At 35.8% G+C, this 18,708-nt stretch overlaps 1 protein-coding gene across 6 annotated transcripts in view; it reads left to right on the top strand.

The window, feature by feature from the left end:
• The window catches only part of itsn1 (intersectin 1 (SH3 domain protein)), a 331,858-nt gene that overhangs the window by 218,588 nt on the left and 94,562 nt on the right, over positions 1 to 18,708 (top strand). For all 6 annotated transcript variants that reach the window (XM_039743834.1, XM_039743835.1, XM_039743833.1 and 3 more), the window contains 5 exons: positions 3,226 to 3,431; positions 7,003 to 7,085; positions 14,296 to 14,462; positions 15,470 to 15,515; positions 18,373 to 18,494. In XM_039743834.1, the coding sequence (XP_039599768.1) occupies positions 3,226 to 3,431; positions 7,003 to 7,085; positions 14,296 to 14,462; positions 15,470 to 15,515; positions 18,373 to 18,494 (624 nt within the window). The remainder of the gene's footprint in view (positions 1 to 3,225; positions 3,432 to 7,002; positions 7,086 to 14,295; positions 14,463 to 15,469; positions 15,516 to 18,372; positions 18,495 to 18,708) is intronic.

Raw genomic sequence — 18,708 nt, 5'->3', positions numbered from 1 at the left:
GTACTTTCTGCTTTTCTAAGTGGATCTCATCTACCCTAGTAGCTTTGAACAATGTTTTTTTTAATATCTGCAGTGGTCTTAATTGTACAAATCCAAGCTCTTCCAGTTGCTTCTGACATTGCTTCCATTTTTGAGGGTCATCAACCTGCTTTTTTAGTTACTGAAAACATGTATCCATGTCTAAATCATATCCCATTTAGGATAAATGTTTCCCAGCCATGCTGAGAATAGTCTGCATGATATTCTTTCTACCCAGATTAAGTATCAATTGGTTGGGCAGATCCTCTTTGAGGCTCCCTGAAAATAATTTACTGTAGCCATTGCTTTGCCTATTGCCACATTTTAGTAGGTCAGTACTTCACAACTACATCTTTAATACTAGAATTACCAGAGCCTACGAAAAAACTCGTAAATCCGTCCCACCTTAAATCGCTTCTTAAATCCCTTCACACCTCTCCGCCAGCGTCCTTTGTCTTCTAAATGTGCTGATAAAGAGAAGCTATAGGCAGCCGGCTACTCCATCCCCCCACCAATTTAGAACGTGCATGAACTTCTCCCAGCTCATGCCTTGATTGAGTATTTGGGAGTGAAGTGGACTTTTAGAGTGGAAATAATAGATCGTTATTTGGAACACACTTATTTCATGTCTGTTCTGTTTCTACAGTAATCTGTGTAAACACATTGTTAAAACAGAAACGTTTTTTATATTCTAGTAGTAGATGACAAAATGTAGGCATAAACTATATAATGTATGAAGCCTGAAGTCCAAATATCAAAGAAATATTTTCACAAAAGGTACAAATATAAGACAACAATTGCGCTTTTATTCAAAAAATATAGCTGCATAAAAAAAAAAAAGCCACCTTAACATGTGACATTGACACGCACTAATTACAACCGCCTACGTGGCAATACATTTGGCTACTGACTGGGAATCAAAAGGTCACGAGTTCGATTCTGCAGTATTCCGTTTTGAGAAGTAAACTGCTCTTAGTCTTACTATTTTAGAATAAAAGCATACATTTGATTTCAGTCTGTAACAGCCTGGTGTAATTTATAATCCTTATAAAAGTTAGCTTTGTTTTTGGTTTTTTTTTTTTTAATTCACTTTTCATTCTCTCAGTCGTGTTCAGAATCAATCCATACAACCCCATCTGACACGGCTGTTTTCACATAAAGACGCGCTATAGCTCTGCAGTGTAACACGATGCATACTAACGCACCATCCAAAGGGTTCTGACACAAAAACGCTGGCGAATCTGCCTTCTTTGTATCTCACTGTCACTTGATTTTCTTTTTATTCAGTTTTATTGAGTGTTCCTCCCAGTCCCCGCATGTTGCTGTATGCTGTTTCTTTTGTAGCCTACTCCAGTACATGCAGAGGAGAGAATGGTAAAGAGCAGTAACTTCGGCGCTATATGCAATCATCAGACACTCCCCATCTGCCCGTGTCACTCAAACACAGGAACATATGTTGGTGTAAAAGTATAACAAAAGTGCACTTTTATTCAAGTGCACTTTTTCCATTGCCTTTTCCTGTAAGAAGCAATGTACACACTTCCCTCTATGTTGTGGTTTCTATTACACACCTGAAAGAAAGAGACAATATATGTAAAAACATCGCACTAATGCAATATTATTTGAAAATGAACAGCGTCAGATCGGGTGTGAATTTATGCAGGAACTGGAAATTCTCTGATGTGGGATCAGTTCTGTATAGTTGTGGGCGTGGGTATGAGTGGTGGACATAACTGGGAATTACTGTGAATGTGCGTGGTGTTTTGAGATAATGAATAGAGCTGCAAATTACAGGGAATTCTCAGATGTGACGCTGTTCGTTTTCAAATAATATTGCATTAGTGAGATGTTTTTACATATATTGTCTCCTTTCAGGTGTGTAATAGAAACCACAGCATAGAGAGAAGTGTGTACATTGCTTATAAACCTTGCTTGTAACCGGCTGTTACAGACTGAAATCAAATGTATGCTTTTATTCTAAAATAGTAAGACAAAGAGCAGTTTACTTCTCAAAACGGAATACTGCAGAATCGAACTCGCGACCTTTTGATTCCCAGTCAGTAGCCGAATGTATTGCGCCACGGAGGCAGTCGTAATTAGTAGGTGTCAATGTCAGATGTTAAGACGGCTTTTTTTTTTATGCAGCTATATTTTTTGAATAAAAGCGCAATTGTTGTCTTATATTTGTACCTTTTGTGAAAATATTTCTTTGATATTTGGAAATTTGATATTTGAAATGCGTGTGTTCCAAATAACGATCTATTATTTCCACTCTAAAAGTCCACTTCACTCCCAGATACTCAATCAAGGCATGAGCTGGGAGAAGTTCGTGCACGTTCTAAATTGGTGGGGGGATGGAATAGAAGACAAAGGACGCTGGTGGAGAGGTGTGAAGGGATTTAAGAAGCGAATTTAAGGTGGAACAGATTTACGAGTTTTTTCCGTAGGTTCTGGTAATTCTAGTGTTAAACCCCCTGGACATCACAGGGTTACTGTCCAGATAAATACAGTCTTCCTTTTGGTCATAGGTCCTTTCATCTGCCTCCACTTCTAAATTCTTAAACAAAGCTAATCTCTTCCTGGAATGAGAATTAAACCCATCTCTATCAGAAACATTTGCTCTCCATTTCAAGGGCACCTTACTGTTGGTTTGATGTTTCAAGTCTGCAGAGAAAATGTGTACTTAAGGTTTGAGCCAATTCACTTCCAAATTATGTTAATTTGACAGCTTAAGCTATCCCTTAGCCCAAATATCTAGCATTACAACCTACAGTCAGATGACAGGATTTGGAAGTAAATCATCATCTCTTTGAAACCAGCCATGCTTAACAAGCAATCTGAGTATTTAAACCTGGTATTTGTTATAGAATAACGGCTTATTGACCATTTATGTAATTAAAAAGCTTCACCTGTAATTTATTATAATATACAAAACAGAATCTGGTTGTTTTTTTATAGCAATGAACTTCATGTCTGCTTTAGGTTTTGTTGATTGCAAACCTAAAATGTTATTTCATCCATTAAAAACAAATAATGTGAAGGTTTTATGATAATTTGCAGCTGACTATGAACTGTGATCCTTAAAATAGGCTTTAACCTGCAGGAAATTAAATTAAGGAATGATATTTTTATCTATGGTTTTCTTTCTAAAAATATTTTTGTATGTAATGAATGGATAAATTTCTTAATGTTTCCACCTCCTCCCAGGGCGAGAAAGTAGAGGGCCTCCAAGCCCAGGCCTTGTATCCATGGCGAGCAAAGAAAGACAACCACTTGAACTTCAACAAAAATGATACAATCACTGTTCTAGAGCAGCAGGATATGTGGTGGTTTGGTGAAGTGCAGGGGCAAAAAGGCTGGTTTCCCAAGTCCTACGTGAAGCTAATTTCTGGACCAATACGAAAATCAATCAGGTTAGTTATCTAGAAGTATTTCCGAGAGTGTTTTTTAAAAAGTTTAATCGCGAACGGTTATGATCATTTTGTAATCATAGTTTTATAGCATTAGAAAAATTCTGAATACAAAAACCTAAGTAAACTAAAATATGCAGCTTTTCCTAGGTTACTAGATTGAAAGTAGCTACCCCTTTGTATCTGTTAGTGGTAAATACTTGTTGACAAACACCACTAGTGTCTAGCTCAGCTCAGGCTATTCTGTCTTTTAAAGTAAAGGTTTAGTCTAAGTAGCAGATGCCCAAAGAAATTCCTGACACAGTGTTCCATGGTTTTTGTAGTGGTGGTGCCAAGTCAGTGCTAGGTACTGTTATTATTTGTGCACTTTTGGGTTTTATTTTTTCTCTCTTAAAATATTGTTTGTTTAGAACAATATCTTACATGAGAAGTTAGGCTGCAATTTCTCTTAGCATATTCAGTGTAGGTTCTTTGCAGTTATGCCTTCTGAATGTAAAGATTGATTATTCAAAAGGCAGGTGGTTATTCCAGTTACTGGCATGCGGCTCCTGGTTAACCATGAAAGTTATGTAGCATGACACTGCGCTTTGTGCCACGTTTTGATAGATGCATCTTTGTTTAAAATGGCGTCCTCCATGTGTCTGTGGAGTTTTTAAGCTTTCCACTTGTTTCCAAAGAAGTACAGAAGGCTGTTTCATAGAAAAGGTTTGCAACAATACAGCCACAAAGCTTTGGAACAATGAGGAAAGTGCAGAGTTCAGCTGGATTAAATTATTACAACATTATGTATTGCAGCATTGAGCTAGTTTAAAATGTATCATTTTAGCTGGACGCTAACAAATAAGTTTGTGCTGCTTTTGGAAGTTTTTTGTCCTATTTTAAGAACTTAAATTACCTGTATGTTGCTTCACTTAAAAACATAAACTTCTTTATTAATTTTCTTTTTTGTTTTGATATTTTAAAGCTTTTATACCACTTCAGTAAAATTTTAACTCGGCTCCACACTTGTTTTTGATTACCCAATAATTTATTGACTTTGGTTTAGTTATTAGTGTACTATCATTTTTTTTCTGGATCCCTTATTTCATTCAGATAGTAGATATGTTAATGTTAGGTTATTGATCACTCAAAGTTGTCCCAATGTGAATGAGTTAATCTGCTGGTAGATTGAGGGGCCTGTACAGGGTTATTACCTGCCTTTCATCCAGTGATGCTGAAGTGGCATCTGGCACCTTGCTGCCCTTAAGAAAATGCCTATAAAGACAATTGAAAGATAAATGGACAAGTTGTTTGTAAGCACATAGATTTTCGGAGGAATTAATACAGTGCCCTCCATAATATTTTGGACAAAGACACAAATTTTTCTTGATTTATCCCTCTTCCCTACAGTTCAAAATTACAAATAAAACAATTCAGATGTGATTCAGGAGCATATTGAAGACAACAATTTAATGGTATTGGCATGCATTTTGATCATATAGAAATTACAACACTTTTTTTGTATAGTTCCCCCATTTCGGAGTACCATAATGTTTGGGACATAGAAATGGTCATTATATTAAAACAGTCATATGTAGTACTTTGTTGCATATCCCTTACATGCAATGACTTCTTGAAGACTGCGATTTATAGATATTACCAGGTGCAGAGTATTTTCTTTTGGAAGTGTTCTGCCAAGCCTCTAATGCAGCCATCTTCAGTTCTGTCTTCTTTCAGGGGCTTGTCCCCATAAATTTTCGATTCAGTATATGGAAGGCATGCTGACTTGGATTTAAATCGGGTGACTGGCTTGGCCCTTCAAGAATTTTCCATTTTTTAGGTTTGAAGAACTCCTGTATTGCCTTAGCAGTATGTTTGGGATTATTACCTTGTTGTAGGGTGAAACACCATCTCACAAGTTTGGAGATATTTACTGGATCTTGAGCAGATAAGATACGTCTCTACAACTCAAAATTAATTGTGCATAGATGTGTGCCAGTAACTGTAGCAGGCAAACATGCTCATATTACCCCCACCAGCATGTTTAACAGATGAGGTAATTAGGACTTGGGCAGTTCCTTTTCACCTTCACACTTTGCTCTTGCCATTACTATGATAAGGTTAATCCTTGTCTCGTCTTCAGGCTTTTTGAAGTCTGTTTCTGATCTGTCGGGCTAGCATTTTTGTCTTTTTTTTTTCTTGTTGTGAGGATTCTTCTGTCATCTGCAGTGGAGGTCTTCCTTGGCCTACCAGTCCATTTACAATTACTGAGCACACAAGTGGGTTCTTAATTCTTAATGATATTCCAGACAGTTGATTTAGGTAATCATAAGGTTTTTCTGATGTCTCTAATGGTTTTATTCTTGTTTTTCAACCCCATAATGGCTTCTTGACACAGCTCTTGTGTTCATTTTGAACAATGGCAATTACAAAGTTCAAAGTTAGTCAGTAGATAGAAGCAAGGCTATGTATTTTATTCTTGCACTAAAAAGTGCAATGAAATTCACCTGATTAATCACAAACAGATGTGATGCCAACTGTCCCAAACATTATGCTGCTCTGAAATGGGGGGCTCCCAAAATTAAAAAAAAAAAAATGTAATTTCTCCATGATGTGACTGAATTCTTTACAAATGTATACAAATACCCTTTAATTGAAGTATACAATGTGCAATTTGGTCAAGAGTGAATTTTTTTTGATTTGCAATTTACAACTGTGGAGCAAAAGGATAAATCTAGGAAAAATGTGTCTTTTTCCCCAAACGTTATGGAGGGCACCATACATTTTTCAGCATTTTGGTTTCATTAAAGTAACAGTTTAAAAGTTTCAACAAAGAATGAATGTATTTTGAATACAGCTTCAATTACCTCTTTTACTCGGTATCTGAGTATAATCGTAGCTACAGCTTTAATTTATTCAGAGAAACTATATTTTTTAAATGAAAATTCCTTTTTGTCGTTATTTTATCTGTTAACATATCTTGTCATTTTATTAAATTGCTGTTTATTTTTGCCCTCATCACTACCTTGTTATATCGGGTCTCTCATTTCATAATTATTTTGACATTTGTCCATAAGAATGGTAAAATAAGACCAAATACTACGTAAGAATATTCGGGGATTAGAAATGTATATGTCTGTTTTAAATTGGGGTGTTGTCAAGGTATATTATAAGAAGTTTGAATTAGGAATCTTCTCATGAAATTCTATATCTTTCAGCAGTCATGAGTTTGTTTATATTTGTCTGCATCCAAGTGGCTAGGTCCTCAGTAAAATAAAATTACACATTCAATTACAGCATCATTTTATATAGTAGTGGTCTGCTTTTGTTCAGAGTTGAAAGTAAAAAGTTAAGAAATTTAGTTAATTTTAATTTAAAGTTAGAGTTTATTAATCTGCTCAAATTTGCCTGGCTTTGCATTGCTTAGTTATTTGGCTCTAAACTTAACTTGATTTTAAAAATGTACCAAATTAAATATGCAGTTTAAAACTTGTTGAATTGAATTTGGATTGCACTAGATTAAGGGGGGACTGTGGTGATATTTTGTGTGTGAATAATAATTTTAGAAAAATAATCATTTTTTTCCTTTTTAAAGTATTGATTCTGGCTCATCAGAAAGTCCACCAAGTATGAAAAGGCCAACACCATCCCCAGGCAAACCTGCTGATCCAGGTGAAGGCAAGTATAATATCATTAATATAAAACATGCTTTTATTCTGAAAATGTTGATTTCACACAATACATATGACACACTCAATGTCGTCTGCAATATATTATTGAGTTTGCAAGTTGAATAACATTCGTTAACTTTTCAGTCTTTACGTATATAATGTGAATCATCCTTCACCTTCTGCTCCCTGGTAGGAGGTTTGTTTGCATTTTATTATTGTACGTTAGTAGATAGGATAAATTGTGCCTGAAATATCACCATATATTATACAGTTTTTCTAGTGGTTTTCTTCCATCTGATTTTGAGTTACTGTTTTCATTCTGTTAAATTCTCCTAAAAAAACAAAAGGCTTTCTTGTAGCTTCCAGCATAAAATTTAACACTATTTTTCTTTTTTCAAAAATATTCAGAAAATGAATTGTGCAAGATGTACACAACACACTGTCATTTATTGTTTAAATTTGATTCTAAAGTATGATGTTCATACTGTATGTGATGCCTCCTTTTTATTGCAAGTTTGAGAAGTATGTAACCTGAACCATGTATACATTCACATATATGAAGAAAAACTTTTAAAATGTTGGTAGAAAAAGCTTTGTACACTATGTACAGTATATCAAATTCTGTAATATTCCTTGCCTCTTCACATCTGTCTTGCTGATAGAAACCTCTTCAGCTTGCTCCTTCCACCTCTCCATTCCTTTCCTACTTTACAGGCTTTGAAGGAGAATACACGTTATGTGTTACATGTATACATTTAAATGAAGTAATTGAAACTTTTCATTCTTTTTGGAGCTCCACTTTTACAGTGCAGCCCCCTACCATTAATGTTAATGCTCTCGCCCTCTCTCTACGCTATTGTCTCTGTCCTGAAATAAAGTGCACCACTTTTAGATTGCATTGCTTTACATCCAAGCCGGTCCTTGTATCGCGTTTAATCCACTTTGCATTTTTCTATGCAAAATGTGTAGCCTTCTGTATTTAAACACAGTCTAGTAAATCGTTGCACTTTTTGTTTTGTAGATATTCTTTTTAAATGCTTGTGCATGTACAGTGCCCTCAATAATGTTTGGGACAAAGACACGTTTTTTGTTGATTTACCCCTCTGCCCCACTGCTTAAAATTACAGACCAAACAATTCAGATATGATTAAAGTGTACATTGCAGGCTTTATTTCAAGTGTATTTGCATACATTTCAGTCACAGCATGTAGAAAATTACAACAGCAGTTTATGATTATTCAGGTATGTTTCATTGCCTCATTCATGCAGGCATAACATGCATAGGTTTGCTTCTACCTACAGACTAACTTTGAAGTCTATATGAAAAACAAGAATAAAACCATTTGAGATATCCATAAAACCTTAGAATTACCTAAATCAATTGCCTGGAACATCATTAAGAAGAAAGAACACATTGGTGAGCTCAGTAATCGCCAAGGGACTGGTAGGCCAAGGAAGACCTCCACTGATAGACAATTCCTCACTATGGTAAAGAAAAAGCCCCAAATGCCTGTCTGATAGATCAGAAATAGTCTTCAGGAAGTACATGTGCATGTGTTATAGACTTTTGTTCAAAGAAGGCTTCATGAACAGAAATACTAAAGGCCACACTGTAAACTACTATTTAGCCACAGAAAAAGGATGGCTAGATAAGTTTGCAAACAATGTACCTCAGAATTCTGGAAAAGGTCTTGTGGATAGACAAAACAAATATTAACCTGTTTCATAGTGCATGAATGTGGAGTAGTAAAATGTGGAGACAAAAAGGGACTGCCCAGATACCACTTTATCTGTTGCACATTGCGGTTGGGATGTTACGGCTTGGGCATGTATAGCAGATAATGGCACACTTATCTTAATTTATAACATAACTGCTGAAGGCAGTAGTGTAATGAATACTGACGCCTATAGAAAGGTCTACTCAAGTTCTAGTAAATGCCTCCAATCTCAATGGACAGCACTTGACCCTACAACAAGATAACATCCCAAACATACTGCTATGTTTTTCAAAGCTAAAAAAATGGAAAATTCACCTAATTTAAATCTAAGTCGGCATGCCTTCTGTATGCTGGAGAGAAAATGTAATTGGACAAGCCCCTAAAACAAGCAGGTGCTCAATAATACTTAATTAGAGGCTTGGCAGAGCATCACCAGAGAAGATCATCAGCACCTGGGGCTTCATGTGTAACAACTTGCATAGAATTTGTTCAGTGCTTTGTTAAAAGACAATGGCAAAAGCACGTGTAAAAAAGAATTTCAGCAAATGTGAAGCATTAAGCAGTGGAATAAACAACAAAAGGAAATTGAAATGGCACAGCATGGCAAAGGCACTCAAAGTTCTAGTTCAGAAAGTCACACAGTACCTGAAATAAAAATCAGGAATGGTCTCCCCTAGACTTAATTGTATACTCAGATATGGGGATGGATATTTGAGGAGTAAACTGCAAGATGATAATAGTTTTATACTATATACATTAAAGAACTATCAACAATAAATTAATAATACTAGGCTGACCCGCCTTTTAACGTGACCGACTTTTAAGTTGACCATTTCTTAAGGCAATTCAATATGTAGATCAATTTGATATTTTATACAAACTCATTAATTTGGTTATATTGCATTTGAGCAGTATTACTTTAATACTCGTAGTTTCTGTCATTTTTGTGATGAAATTTAAACTTTTTTTCTATATTGAGGCCGCCCTTTTGAACCCCCCTGATATTTACTACGTGGCGAGGCATTTGTACTCCATCAACATTAATTATTTCCAGGTACATAATTTTGTCTATTTTTCCAGCGCATCGCGCACAAAAGCAAGGGAATGATGGGTGCACCAGAACTCTGCTCACATCATGTCGCTTCGTACCGCAAGCTGCAAGTAGTAAGTCTGTGATAAGCGGAATACCGCTACGCTTTCCACTCGCGGGACGGAAGGACAGTCCCGACCGCTTTTATATAGTAAGAAACAAGAAGATGATATCGCACAGTCTGGAGTAGAAAATCATCTTTTACCTGGAAAAACAAAACTACAAATCCCATCATGCATTGCAAAATGGACGGGGTGTATGGAACTCCACGCCTGCGTAGCGCTCACAGGACGGTAGGACAATCCCGACCGCTTTTATATAGAAGGATATTGAACGATTATTATAAAAGTAAAGTTGAATAAATTGGACTCTCCTGCTGCATGAATGAAAGGTAAATCACCACTTCCAGTTAATGGAAATAGGCCAAAAGTTTATAGAAATCTACATTTTGTACCTAATACTTGTATTCAAAATTTGGTTGACCTAAGTGAAAACGTAGTCTTACGTTTACATATACATACACACACACGCACACACAGACAGACATTCCAAAAATGGTATTTTTGGACTCGGAGAGGTCTAAAACATTGAGATTCATCAAAATATCAAAATTTAATTTTTCACGATCACAATGCTTTCGCTATACTTCGTTTACGAGAAGGTAAAAAAGAAGTGGTCAAATATTAAAGTTAATATGAAAAGGTGAGTCGCAGTGCTAACACCACTGGAGGAGATAGTGAAATTCCAGGGCTTACACTGTTTGAGCAGCGAGCTGCTGCAGTTATTGGCAAGACACTTGTATATCTCGCCACAATTTGGATGAGATGCATTTTCACACCACAAATACGTTTCACATTAATAGAATGGAAATGCTTTCTTTTCACATAAGAAAATACATCCTCTGAAGATGCCTTTTTAGCAACGTGGCTGCAGTCAACCACTCAGATTACATTTGGAAAACCGGACTTTGCTGCAAATTGTACTTTGATGTTTGCCTGTTCAATGACAATGTAAAGAAATCTTGTATATTTGGATAACACCATCCCATACAGCTGCCATGGCGCGACTTAGTGATGACAGAAATACCTGAGCGGTCAGCCAGTTCACGTTGAAAAGCTCCTGTGGCTAAAAAACCAAGGGTGGATAGAACTTGCAAAGGAGCAACTAGAACACAATTCCTCAAAGTCTGACTTTGTAAAGCCGGCCCAGTTCAGCACACAGCTCCAAGAGGGATAGCTCTTGAAAATCTAAATTGACTTAACAGTGGAATCATTGCAGCCTACGAAAAAAAGTCTTAATGCAGGGCCACTTTAAATTCCTTCACACCTCTCCATCAGAGTTTTTGTTTTGCAAATGTGTCGATCAACACAAGCAGCCTGCTATCCCAAATATAATATTTATGAACCCCAATTGGTTGTTGTTCCACCAGAGTCTGCATTTCTTTGCGCTTTCTTTTCCTGAATTGTTACCAAACTACCTTCTTTCCCTACTGTATATAATTTCACGTCCTAATAACATGAGGGCTCATTTAACACTAGAATTACCAGAGCCTACGAAAAAACTCGTAATTCCGTCCCACCTTAAACTGCTTCTTAAATCCCTTCACACCTCTCCGCCAGCGTCCTTTGTTCTCTAAATGTGCTGATAAAGAGAAGCTAGGAGCAGCCGGCTATTCCATCCCCCACCAATTTAGAACGTGCACGAACTTCTCTCAGCTCATGCCTTGATTGAGTATCTGGGAGTGAAGTGGAGTTTTAGAGTGGAAATAATAGATCGTTGTTTGGAACACACGCATTTCATGTCTGTTCCGTTTCTACAGTAATCTGTGTCAACACATTGTTAAAACAGAAACTTTTTTTATATTCTAGTAGTAGATGACAAAATGTAGGCATAAACTATATAATGTATGAAGCCTGAAGTCCAAATAGCAAAGAAACATTTTCACAAGAATAACACAATTGCACTTTTATTCAAACATATAACTGCAGAAAGAAAAAGCCGCCTTAACATGCGACATTGACACCAGTTTACTATAACTGACTCCGTGGTTCAATAGATACAGCCCCCGCTTGCGAATCAAGGGGTCACGGGTTCGATCCTGCGCCCCTCCCTTTTGAGAAGTAAACTGTTCTTAGTCTTACTGTTTTAGAATAAAAACATACATTTGATTTCAGTCTGTAACAGCCGGTGCAATTTATGATCTTTGTAAAGGTTAGCTTTTTTTTTTATTCACTTTTCACTCTCTCAGTCGCGTTCAGAATCAATCCATACAACCCCATCTGACACGGCTGTTTTCACTAAAGACGCTATAGCTCTGCAGTGTACCACGATGCATACTAACGCCCGGTTCTGACACACAAACGCTGGCGAAGCTGCCTTCTTCGTGTCTCACCGTCACTTGCTTTTCTTTTTATTCAGTTTTATTGAGTGTTCCTGCTGTATGCTTTTTCTTTTGCACCCCAGGACATGCAGAAGAAAGAATGGTAAAGACCAACTTCGGCGCTATATGCAATCATCAGACACTCCCCATCTGCCCGTGTCGTTCAAACACAGGAACATATATTGGTGTAAAAGTATAACAAAAGTGCACTTTTATTCAAGTGCACTTTTTCCATCGCCTTTTTCTGTAAGAAGCAGTGTACACACTTCTCTCTATGCTGTGGTTTCTATTACACACCTGAAAGAAAGAGACAATACATATGAACATATCCAGCATACAGCAACATGCGGGACTGGCAGGAACACTCAATAAAACTGAATAAAAAGAAAATCAAGTGACGGTGAGATACGAAGAAGACAGCTTCGCCAGCGCCTGTGTGTCAGAACCGGGTGGGGGGGGGGCGTTAGTACTTTCTTCCCTGGGGAAGGTCCCGCATCAGAGAATTTCCAGTTCCTGCATAAATTCACACCCGATCTGACGCTGTTCGTTTTCAAATAATATTGCACATGTGAAAATATAATCGCACTAATGCAATATTATTTGAAAACGGGAGGGGCGCAGGATCGAACCCGTGACCCCTTGATTCCCAAGCGGGGGCTGTATCTATTGAACCACGGAGTCAGTTACAGTAAACTGGTGTCAATGTCGCATGTTAAGGCGCTTTTTCTTTCTGCAGTTATATGTTTGAATAAAAGTGCAATTGTGTTATTCTTGTGAAAATGTTTCTTTGCTATTTGGACTTCAGGCTTCATACATTATATAGTTTATGCCTACATTTTGTCATCTACTACTAGAATATAAAAAAAGTTTCTGTTTTAACAATGTGTTGACACAGATTACTGTAGAAATGGAACAGACATGAAATGCGTGTGTTCCAAACAACGATCTATTATTTCACTCTAAAACTCCACTTCACTCCCAGATACTCAATCAAGGCATGAGCTGAGAGAAGTTCGTGCACGTTCTAAATTGGTGGGGGGATGGAATAGCCGGCTTCTCTTTATCAGCACATTTAGAAGACAAAGGGCGCTGGCGGAGAGGTGTGAAGGGATTTAAGAAGCAGTTTAAGGTGGGACGGAATTACGAGTTTTTTCGTAGGCTCTGGTAATTCTAGTGTTAAGTCCATTCTTTAGGAAGTGTTTGGGCTGTTATCCTTTATTTTCCTTTACAGCATTTGGTGTGGCCTAAAGGCTTATGTAACACTTTTTGAACAAAACCGGAATATATAGCTAAAGTTCTTTCTGAGGTACACAGATCTGATTCAAAGATCTTGACTTCAGAAAAGTATTGATGAACCAAGTGTACATGAAAATATATCTTTCCTCACCACTTTTCAAACTTCAACCTAAAACAGTTGTAATACTGAAATCAAATCAGATTATGAGGCACTGAAAAGTATTTTTTAATTATCATTTTTATATATACATTTTTAAACATAGCACTCTGATTAATAAAGTATTTCAATTAAGACAGATACTTGAAAGGCTGTTTAAGTTGGAACAGAAGTGCAAGACTGTTTCTGTAAACAAGGTTTATAATGCAAATTAAAATTATTGGCTATGATTACATCCATTACATATATTTTTTTAAAGTTATTCTCAAGTCCAGTGTCTAGAGCAATTAGATTGCTCTTGTTCATAAATCTAGCCAATTGCAACACAAAATTCAGTTTAATGTGGTTTCATGCAATATGTTTTGGAGTTGTACATTTTCTTGCATTTTGAATTCTCACACATACAATTTTAATTGTTTCTGACTGCCACTTTTTGTCTTAGACACTTTTAAATTAAATGAGTGTGAATACAGTATTTCAGGTCATTTGCCTCAACTTCTTTCATTACTTGCCAAAGTAAATTGTCAGTATTTAGTCAGAAATTCTATTTTGTGTAACTATGACTTTTTCTGTCTTTTTTTTTTTTGTTTAATCATGGAAAAATATAAAAATTTTAATAGTGTTTTTCCCACACAGAGTATATTGCAATGTATACATATGAAAGCAATGAGCAAGGGGATCTAACATTTCAGCAAGGAGATGTCATTCTTGTCACAAAGAAAGAAGGTGATTGGTGGACAGGAGTGGTTGGAGATAAAACTGGAGTCTTCCCATCCAACTATGTTAAACCTAAAGAATCTGAGGTAAACATACTTATAACCAATGTAATTTTAAGGTTAATATTTACCCTCAATAAATTAAGCTCAAAGAAAAAAGAAAAGATCAACCATATCCCTAATTTCATAATTGAAAAGGTATCTCAACTCTGTCTAGTTTATTTTAAATTTTCATCTAAACTTTATAATTATTGCAAAGATTAATTTTGAAATTTAAGCAGAAATTTTGAAAAAAGACATTTTTTCCTGAAACTTTTTTGCAGTTTTCACAGTGGGTAAATTGTGAAAAAGTCATTAGATAATAATATGGAAATCCTCCTTTTTTAATTTAACATTATTACACAACCTGAAACTTCTAATGTGTTTATATTCTCATGAAACATTTAGACATTATTAACTCTTTATTGATGATACATAAATAAGAGTAGCAATATTGAGATGAAAATGTATTTTCTGTGATCTTAGTTTTTTCTCCTAATATATAAAAAATATTTTTAATTTGTAAATTGGAAAGATAAATATTTCCAGAAATAAAACCACCGAAGGCTCGTTTCATCCGTTGATCTTTATTCGTATAACAGAAATACACAGGCTTGTCTAGATGCATTTAAAAGTGTCATTTTTATGTTATTAAAAGTGTCATTTTTATGTTATTTATAGGCATATCCAACAGTTTGCATCCTGTGTATATTCTTTATTTTCTAACAAGCAAACTTAAAAAATATTTTTAACGCAATGTTTTTAGCAATTCACTTTATTGAGTATTTGAGTGACTTTGGATATTCTCGGTTTCCTCAAATGGTGCACTGACAATGATTTTTGTGGCTGTATTGATGAAATTTGCAATTTGTACCTTTCCATAGACAGTTTTAATTGGTGACAATTTTCGGTGCCACTCCTGACCCATTTAATATGCTATAGATTGTATTCAGTATATTTTAAGGAAGTGTTTTTGGTTAATTTGTTTCCTTTTTATGTGAAAGTTTAAATTTGTAATTATTTATATTTACTGAGGTTTCCTTTGCAAATTTTAGGGCGTAGGATCAGCTGGAAAGACTGGAAGCCTAGGAAAGAAGCCAGGTGAGTATTTTAAAAATCTTTTATATAAGATCCTTGGTATATTGTTCAAACAATAATCTTTGAAGGATGACATTTTTGTAATTTTTTTTTCTTTCAGAGCTTGTTGCTTTAATTCATGGCAGTGTGCATTTATTACTGAGTTGTTGGTTAGGATTTGTTTGTGTATTAGGTTAAGATCGCCTGTGTTATTGCTGAATGAATTATTTAAGCTGGTCCGATTATAATTGATCTACAGTTGTGCTTGAAAGTTTGTGAAGCCTTTAGAATTTTCTATTTCTGGATAAATACAGTATGACCTAAAACATCATCATATTTTCACTCAAGTCCTAAAAGTAGATGAAAAGAAACCAGTGAAACAAATGAGACAAAAATATAATACTTGGTAATTTATTTATTAAGGAAAATGATTGAATATTACATATTTGTGAGTGGCAAAAGTATTTGAACCTTTGCTTTCAGTATCTGGTGTGACCCCCTTTGCAGCAATAACTGCAACTAAACATTTCTGGTAACTTTTGATCATTCCTGCACACCAGCTTGGAGGAATTTTAGCCCATTCCTCCATACAGAACAGTTTCAACTCTGGGATGTTGGTGGGTTTCCTCACATTAACTGCTCACTTCAGGTCCTTCCACAACATTTCAATTGGAATAAGGTCAGGACTTTGACTTGGCCATTCCAAAACATTAACTTTATTCTTCTTTAACCATTCTTTGGTAGAACGACTTGTGTGCTTAGGGTCGTTTTCTTGCTGCATGACCCACCTCGTGAGATTCAGTTCATGGACAGATGTCCTGACATTTTCCTTTAGAATTCTCTGATATAATTCAGAATTCATTGTTCCATCGATGAAGGCAAGCCGTCCTGGCCCAGATGCAGCAAAACAGGCCAAAACCATGATACTACCACCACCATGTTTCACAGATGTGATAAGGTTCTTATGCTGGAATGCAGTGTTTTCCTTTCTCCAAACATAACACTTTTCTTTTTAACCAAAAAGTTCTATTTTGGTTTCATCCGTCCACAAAACATTCTTCCAATAGCCTTCTGGTTTGTCCACGTGATCTTTAGCAAACTGCAGACGAGCAGCAATGTTTTTTTGAAGAGCAGTGGCTTTCTCCTTGCAACCCTGCCATGCACACCATTGTTGTTCAGTGTTCTCCTGATGGTGGACTCATGAACATGAACATTAGCCAATGTGAGAGAGGCCTTCAGTTGCCTAGAAGTTACCCTGGGGTCCTTTGTGACCTCACCGACTATTACACGCCTTGCTCTTGGAGTGATCTTTGTTGGTCGACCACTATGGGGCGGGTAACAATGGTCTTGAATTTCCTCCATTTGTACACAATCTGTCTGACTGTGGATTGGTGGAGTCCAAACTCTTTAGAGATGGTTTTGTAACCTTTTCCAGCCTGATGAGCATCAACAAAACTCTTTTTCTGAGGTCCTCAGAAATCTCCTTTGTTCATGCCATGATACACTTCTACAAACATGTGTCGTGAAGAGCAGACTTTGATAGATCCCTGTTCTTTAATAACACAGGGTGCCCACTCATACCTGATTGTCATCCCATTGATTGAAAACATCTGACTCTAATTTCACCTTCAAACTAACTGCTAATCCTAGCGGTTCAAATACTTTTGCCACTCACAAATATGTAATATTCCATCATTTTCCTCAATAAATAAATGACCAAGTATAATATTTTTGCCTCATTTGTTTAACTGATTCCTCTTTATCTACTTTTAGGGCTTGAGTGAAAATCTGATGATGTTTTAGGTCATATTTATGCAGAAATATAGAAAATTCTAAAGGGTTCACAAACTTTTAAGCACAACTGTAAATAGTTATGTAGCTTTCTTTATTCAAACGCCTTGCTTTAGATACCTAGATACATGACTGCTAAACAGGTATAATAATCATATTTGCAATACCAAGTTCATGCCTGTAAAATCTAGTCCAAGCTATAAATGATTTTGTTTTGTGTTTTTTTTTCCTCTCCCCTCTCTCCTAAAAACGTTTTCACATTGTCCAACATGAAAATAACCAGAGGTGTTAGGATATAAGTATTACGTCAGGACTATTGGTCCACACAGTTGAGTTGTAGTGTCTAAGGCATTGGATTTTAAACTACAAGTATATACTTCACTCTCTGCCTCTGTGACCTTATGCAAGCCACCAACCTGTGCTCATTTTGTAAAAAAAATGTGTAAATATTTGTAGTACATCCAAATATTAACAACAATAGTCTACCTTTTCTGATCCACTGATTCGGAAAAGTATTTTTTATGCTACAGCAGCACCACAGTGTAGTGAACATTGAGATTTGTATTGAATTAATGCTATCTCAGAGACTGGAATTAAGCATAAAAAATGTGACCATGCAATGAATAATGCTTGGCAACCCATTTGATTCTCACATTGTGTAAAATGAGTATTATATCTAGCAAATACAAAGAAGATATTTTACACAAACTATTTGTCACATTTAGTAGTATATTAAATATTTGGAATCTTAAATTCTTTTTGGAACCTATAATATCTCAAGGGTAGTAATCTATTAATAGTCATACATAATATTTTGACATATCACGTCTTATTCAGATTAGAAGCGATCAAAATGGTATGATGGTTTGATGTTGGAAAGGCAGATGCTCAATTTAAACTATATTCTTTTCTCAGTTTTAAAATCCCTAATTTACAGTAATTTTGTTTATCATAATACTTTAGATTTTTGAAAATTTTTGTAGAAAGTTTACAACTGAGTTACGTTGAATATTCTGTCAAAGCTTCATGAATTCCTGCATTCAAAAAGAGAAACAAACTCTGTTTTTCTTTTATTTTTTTCCCCTCAAAGAAATAGCTCAAGTTATTGCACCCTACACAGCTACAGGTGCTGAGCAACTTACACTTGCTCCAGGGCAACTGATACTTATTAGAAAAAAGAATCCTGGTGGTTGGTGGGAAGGAGAATTACAGGTAAATAAAAAATATATATTTTTATCTAGTCTTAGTATTTATGCTTTTTTGTTAATTGTGTTTACAGTGAATTCAGAAAGTATTACTACCTCTTAACATTTTCACATTTTGCTCTGTTTCAGCCTTGTGCTAAAATCATTTAAATTAATTTTCCCCACATCAAGCAACAGTTAATTATCCAGAATGACAAAGCAAAAACAGGATTTTAGAGATC

The sequence above is a fragment of the Polypterus senegalus genome, chromosome 2, assembly GCF_016835505.1.
Source record: "Polypterus senegalus isolate Bchr_013 chromosome 2, ASM1683550v1, whole genome shotgun sequence".
NCBI lineage: Eukaryota > Metazoa > Chordata > Cladistia > Polypteriformes > Polypteridae > Polypterus > Polypterus senegalus.
Note: the sequence above shows the minus strand (reverse complement) of the source record. Positions and strands in the feature narration are given on the sequence as shown.